Source organism: Limulus polyphemus, unplaced genomic scaffold (genome assembly GCF_000517525.1).
Source record: "Limulus polyphemus unplaced genomic scaffold, Limulus_polyphemus-2.1.2 Scaffold3981, whole genome shotgun sequence".
NCBI classification, from domain to species: domain Eukaryota; kingdom Metazoa; phylum Arthropoda; class Merostomata; order Xiphosura; family Limulidae; genus Limulus; species Limulus polyphemus.
This window is the reverse complement of record NW_013669591.1, coordinates 70,449-77,743: the sequence shown is the minus strand read 5'-3', so window position 1 is coordinate 77,743 and position 7,295 is coordinate 70,449. Positions and strand designations below refer to the sequence as shown.

The following is a 7,295-nucleotide window of genomic DNA, read 5'->3' as shown; positions in this document are numbered from 1 at the left end:
GTACTGTTGCAATAAAGATACTAATTTGGCCACAAATGTCTTGTGGGTGTTTGCTAGTTTGAATATAAAGTCAGTGGTATTTTCCTCTATTCTGGATGTAATTGTTGGTTTCATTTACTGTTTCGTTATGAGTATAAAGATTTTCCAGGACTTTAACATACTTGGAAAGTCTTAAAATGTAATTTTTAATATTCATGTATGGGAAAATTTTAGAACTTAGAATTTAATATTTAGGTGCTTTATTTATGTCTTGAAAAAAACAAATGTTTTTTTAAGTCCAGGAAAGCTTTTCAAAATCACAATTTTAAGCATTTAGGACATGTTTTTGTTTGGCTTAGCTTGTGACTATCATAACATAAAATATCAATAATTAATTACTACTTAATCAATAACATTTAATCTATTCTGAAAAGTAGTCTTAGAAATATCTAACTTTAGTGGTGTATGAATCCCTATGCTTTCATACTTTTGCTAGAATTCTGAAGATTCTTCATCAGTAAAGCATAAAGAGAAGAAAATGAAAAATTAAACAGATGTAAAACAAATTCCAAATGAACAAGTAAGATGATAAACAGAGAAACAAGAAAATATACTCGAAGCTTTGGGCTTTCTTTGGGACATTTTAGTTGTTTTGAGTGTCTATGAAGGGCAAAAAATAACCTGCTACTGTCATATGAAGTAGGTATGGAATTTTGGTTGCCTTATTTTACTTGTACAGGCAGGATTACAATTTTATTACACCCTATGATTTCCTTTGGTTTATTAGTATATTAAAAACAGTAACTTTAAGTATGTACTATCTTTGACACATGCCCACTTTATGCTTGAATTGCAAAATGAAAACTCACAAAACAAAAAGCATGCATATTTGTTTGTTTGTCATTAAGCACAAAACTGAACAATAGGCGATCTGTGCTGTGCCCACTGCAGGAATCAAACATGAATATTAGTGTTATAAACCCTAAAACTTACTACTGAGCCAATGTCTCCATCAGAACTATTCTACCTTAGATAAAGAGGTTTGTTAAGCACAAGACTACATAATGGGCTATCTGCGCTGTGCACAACATGGGTATCTTAACCCAATTTTTAGCATTATAAGCCCTCAGACATATTGCCGAGTCACTGGAGGGCAAGATGTTTGTTAAACTTCAGGGTTAACATGCATTCTTAGAGTAACGTAATTCAGGATTAACTTGCTTACTTAGTTACATTACTCTAAGAAAGAAGTTAACCCTGAATTACATTACTCTAAGAAAGCAAGTTCTTTCTTAGAGTAATGTAATTCAGGGTTAACTTGCTTTCTTAGAGTAATGTAATTCAGGGTTTATAAATAACAGTTTCTCTACTCAAGTGTTGTTAAGTTTTCTTTCACTTATTTTCCCTACAGAGAAGTCCATAAATGTAATTCAGGGTTAACATGCTTTTTAGAGTAATGTAATTCAGGGTTAACTTGCTTTCTCAGAGTAATGTAATTCAGGGTTAACATGCTTTCTTAGAGTAATGTAATTCAGGGTTAACTTGCTTTCTCAGAGTAATGTAATTCAGGGTTAACATCTTTCTTAGAGTAATGTAATGCAGGGTTAACTTGCTTTCTTAGAGTAATGTAATTCAGGGTTAACATGCTTTCTTAGAGTAATGTAATGCAGGGTTAACATCTTTCTTAGAGTAATGTAATTCAGGGTTAACATGCTTTCTTAGAGTAATGTAATTCAGGGTTAACTTGCTTTCTCAGAGTAATGTAATTCAGGGTTAACATCAAATAATTTTATGTATAGATCTTAAGAAGTGGGAAGAAAGTTTTATTTACAAAAGTATGCCAAGTAAAGTCCCGAGTAAGAGTTGAGGCTGCTATATGTGCTTAGAATGTATTTTTGATTGAATATCTTTACTTAGAAGTCATTAATGTCAGAGCAATTGAGTGATTGAAAAGTGATACACTGTGCTATTATAAAGCCAAATGATCATTTTCTTTACAGGATTAAGTCCGGATCTCCAGTCCATGGAGCAGATCCGTCGTATCATGCGGCCGACGGATGTGCCGGATCAAGGCCTCTTGTGTGATTTACTTTGGTCAGATCCAGATAAAGATGTTATGGGATGGGGAGAAAATGATCGTGGTGTTTCTTACACCTTTGGTGCCGACGTAGTAGCCAAGTTCCTGCACAAACATGACCTGGACTTGATATGTAGAGCACATCAGGTTGGTCTCTAAGAAAATAACTTTTAAAAGTTCTTGGCATTTGAAAACCTTCTTGTAATTTTGATACAGATATAAATTAGAAACACTACTTACCTTTCTATGCCACAAAGAGCTGTTACCTTGCACGCAACTGCCATGGAATTTCCTGTGCATGCCATAAACGTTGAACAAACTCTTTTCTCTGGACACAGGCAGAGGCAGTGCTAAGGAAAAATGAGTCTATGATCATGTGTTAGTGCTCATGGGGGTTGTGTCGCCATCCTATTGGTGGAGAACTACAGCTTTATGGCAATTACAACATAGGCTGGTGCAATTCACATTTTTACATGTAGGGGTGGGAATTTATACAAGGTTTGTGTCATGTGCAGGAAGTTCTGTGGCAGTTGTGAGTGAGGTAATAGTTCTTAGTGGTGAAAAGAGGTAAGTATCTATATGAAATACATTTCCAGGTAAGGAAAATGTTAACATCAGTGTTTATCATGAGGATGCTTTCATGCGAAAATCAAATCTAAAAGTGCTTTGTTTGGTTGGTCTACTAACTACGTTATTACTACAGGTCTTATGTATTATATTTTGTATCCATAGGACTGGATTGTGGTTGTATCATCCTTCATCAATAGTGAAATAGCCTATAATGGTATTTCCCAGACTTTTCTCCCCAAGGCATCACCTGGATCTACTGAAAAAAAATGTTGCACACTACTAATTTCGGCACTTATAGAAAAGTGAAAATAAGGCCACATGCACATAAATACCTAAAAAGCAGATGGTGGTAAATAAAGTGGCTTGTGATTGCATTTTAACTTGTTCTTTATAGTGAAAGTTTTATTCTATTTTATTGTAATTGTTGTTTTTTTTATGAATAACTATAGAAAACTTAATTTTTTTTGTGGCACACCACCAGCTCACCTGCAACACTTCAGTTGGAGAGTTTTTCTGTTTTATACTTCTATTAATCCTAGAAATCCCAGTGAGGTTCATGTGGATCTTAACTGTTTTTTTAAGTACATTTTTCTGAAGTATTTATACACTAAATTGTTTGTGGGTCCATGATCTTATTGCTTACAAGTATCCTTATAATGCAGTGAATCACACTCTTTACCATCAGGGTTCTCTGTGTGTTTTCCTTTGAAAATGAGTTATTCTCCAATTTTTTGGTCACTTCTTTACACTGGCTATTGTAACAGGTCAGTAAGCTACTGAATGTGATACAATATATGGACCCAACTGGTATTAACTCTCTCAACATGGGCTTGGTCGATTTTACCAACCACGTGACCTCTTTGTACTCGTTTAAAGTCTTTATAGTTTTGATACTACCAACTTTTAATATAGTGTATATATCTTCACAAAATTTGGCTGACTTTCAATAAACATTACAAGTCTTTCACATACAAGAAATCATATTTTTTAGTGACGTATTTTTAATAAACTAAAAAACGGATTTGATACTAATTGGTATAACCTAAAAAAATGTAGTTTAATTAATTTATTTTCAATGTAAGTCACTAAAACCTTGTGACATGTGCAGTAAATGATGCCTGGGCAAATAGGGTTAAACAGTGTAAAAAAACAAGTCAGTAATCTGAGGGTTAATAAAGGTAGTACAGAAACGTAAACTAAATTGATTATTCATTCATGATGTTAGGAAAAAAACACTTAGGCTCAAAAAATCAATTTATGACAAAAAATACAATATCATATAACCTGATTGCTTTCGAAAGGTGGATCTTTCTTCATAAGGTGCCTGATGAAGAAAGGTCCACCTTTCAAAAGGCTTCAAGTTATAAGGCTTTGTATTTTTTTCTTGAGCTGAATTGCACAATTGATCTGAAACTAGTATACAGTAACTATGAGTGCAAATATAAGTTGTAGTAAAATAGACTGTTTTTAGAGAAAAAGTGGCAGTTTTTGTATTTCTAAGTTCACACAGTTATTTAAGTTAACTTCAAGTTAGTTTACATATTTTCTTTCACACCACTGAATACTTTATTGTAACGATAGGTTGTAGAAGATGGCTACGAATTCTTTGCAAAACGGCAGTTAGTCACACTTTTCTCGGCTCCCAACTATTGTGGTGAGTTTGATAATGCAGGAGCCATGATGAGTGTTGATGAAACCCTCATGTGCTCATTTCAGGTAAGCACATTTATCTTTCAATTCAAGATAATCTTTGTGTGTTTTTTAACGTGTTTTATGATTTAACATTGCTATAAATTTACATTTTTATGATAAATAAACATGGAATATAGTGTTGTTTTCATGACAAATTTTTTTTAAACCAAATATTACTGTTTTTTTCAGGAAGTACACATTTCTTGGATAAACTATATTTTGTATGTTTTGTTCATATTATTAAACTTTTGGAACTAGGTATGCAAGAGTAACACAGCATTGGGATATTGTTTCGCATGTAACGTTTATGCTCATATCAAGGGAAGCTCTGTAATAACTGTATATTTTTTATTTCATTTCATCTACATTAAGTTTCTTTTATCTTAATAAAGTTTTTTTAAATATGTTTATTTGAAGTAATCCTAAATTACAGATTCTGAAGCCAGCAGACAAAAAGAATTCACCGTATGGTAAAATGGCATCATCCAGTCGTCCAATAACTCCTCCTAGAGGTCAGGTTGTCAAGAAAAACAGCAAAAAATAATATCTTACTATACCCTCTTTTGTATCTTAGAAAATCATTATAGGTAAAGGTTTCAAGTTCAATAAGAAGACCTGTACAAATCCATGTGGATATTAGTAGTTGAAAAGCTTTTTAAAAAAAAGGAATCCATGATAAGGTTCTGTTCTAAAGCTTCATAGTTGTACAATATATATTAGATAAAAAAACAGTTGTTGATCATTGTCGGTATATTTACAAAGTATGGTTCTATCTGTAATTATAGTATGTGTAGTTTTGAACACATACATTTATATAAAGTGTTAAGCAGCATTTAGCAATACAAGAGTACATGTTCACCTTCAATAAAAGATACATTTGACATTTTATTTGTATAACTTTAAGAAGTTTTCTTTCTATTTGTTCATCTACCTATGCCAGCTAAATCAGAAGTTTTATTTTTACTTGTTTTTTTTCACTCTTCATTTTCAAGTTAAAACATTCTCAGTTAGTATCATTTTATGTTTTGTCAGTTTCTCTTACCATATTGAAGCAGTTTTGACATTTATATATTTTTTTAACATCGTAACTTGAAATATCCTTGACATTTTAAATATAAAACAAGATGCAAAGAGTGTCTTCAACTGAAAAACATCTCAACTTTCAACACAGTTCCGTTAACCCTATTGCGTTTTTCATGAAAAAGCTAAAATAGGTTTGCATATAAATTCTTTGCTTTTATAATTTAAATTTTTTTGGAATGGGAGAACTGAAATTCCTTCATTAGGCTTAATAAATACTTTTAGATATTCAGCATTTACAGTGTTTCTAAAAGATGGTTAGAACCATTTTAATATTTTGAAGATTATTCGTAAATGTTTAGTTCTGGGAATGAAATTATATAGTGAAGGAAATGTTGTTTCCGATATGTTATCTTTTCTTGAGTAGTACTGCCGTCTGTCGGTGCCAATTTTCAACACTCGCCACTAGCCTTCCACCTCTCGCTTCTACATATCCACCTATAAATGATTATGCGGCAGCTCTCCACCAATAGGAGTGTGATACAACTATTGTAACCAGCACCCTCTCCTCATTCGCACGTATTAATCACTTCTTGATTGACAGTAGAACTCTACAGACGTGCTTGTTTTTGCTCAAAATTTGTCATTGTTTTCCTCTATACTATAGACTTAGTTTTTCTTTACTATGTTTTTGTTATTTCTTTATTTTCAGGGGCTTTTTTTGCTAGTGTATTGTGGGTCTCACTCTGTGGTGAGTGGTGCCTGACCAGGTATACTTTATTTTTTGAAAATCCACACTGTCCATCCTGTGACCATATTCGATCTCAATTATGTTGTAGCTCTTCCAGATGCTGCCAGATGTTGGTTGTGTGTCTCCATTCAGTTGTTCATCTATGCTGAAACAATTACATCACAGGATTAGATTATTCACATCCTAAAGATGGGATGTTCCATAGGACTGCTAGTAGTTCTTTCTAATGGTCTTTTGCATCATAAATATGTTCATCCCAGACCATACACTCATCAACACACATGAGTAAAACAGACAGCGATTGCTGCCCATCTCTGATGCTCCATGGTATTGAGACTCTTCCTACTGCGGACCTGATGTACAATTCCAAATGCCACCGGTTGTTGATTCACAGACTCCGTCAACACAGTAGCTCTGGTTTTCAAAATAAGGTATCACGGTCACCAGTTGCACTGTCTCCGGTGATGTGATCCTATAGACTCTCCAACATGTTTTTCCCTTCTTTCTTGTAGTGGAGTATGGGAGTCCTTGCCACTTACCAGTTTCTAGCTGCTGGGATGGTGGACCATGGAGGCCTGTCCTCCTGTGTGTTGCATCATACCACTCAGTTGAGAGTAGGGCAGTGGCATTCTGCAGCTGTTGATGGCGTATAGCACTTCCTAACACGGACCTGATGTACAATTCTAGATACTGCCAGGTTTTGGCTGTAGCACTACACCATATTAATATATATATATCTGACAGATTGATTTTTCTTACCATCCTAGGTATGTTCCTGGTAGGTCTGGTGTTAATTGGAGATGACCTAGTCATGATTAGGATCTTGTGTCGATGGCATGTAGCACTTCCTAACACGGACCTGATGTACAATTCTAGATACTGCCAGGTTTTGGCTGTAGCACTACACCATATTAATATATATATATATATCTGACAAATTGATTTTTCTTACCATCCTAGGTATGTTCCTGGTAGGTCTGGTGTTAATTGGAGATGACCTAGTCATGATTAGGATCTTGTGTCGATGGCATGATGCCCTTTGTACCACGGACCTGATGTACAATTCCAGATATCTCCAGGTTTTGGTTGAAGCACTCTGCCATGTCATGATTATATATATCTGGTGCAGTTTACCCCTCAGGCTGAGACATTCCTTCTACTTACCAACCTTTTGATATGGTTCTTGGGGGGGGGGGGGGGGGGGGG

General features: G+C 34.4%; 1 protein-coding gene across 1 annotated transcript in view; it reads left to right on the top strand.

The window, feature by feature from the left end:
* LOC106470395 (serine/threonine-protein phosphatase PP1-gamma catalytic subunit) overlaps positions 1–7,286 on the top strand; it is a 20,347-nt gene extending 13,061 nt beyond the window's left edge. Inside the window, exons 5-7 of the mRNA XM_013930945.2 lie at positions 1,980–2,203; positions 4,208–4,342; positions 4,752–7,286. Of these exons, the coding sequence (XP_013786399.1) occupies positions 1,980–2,203; positions 4,208–4,342; positions 4,752–4,862 (470 nt within the window). The 3' untranslated portion in view covers positions 4,863–7,286. The remainder of the gene's footprint in view (positions 1–1,979; positions 2,204–4,207; positions 4,343–4,751) is intronic.
* Positions 7,287–7,295: the final 9 nt, after the last annotated feature.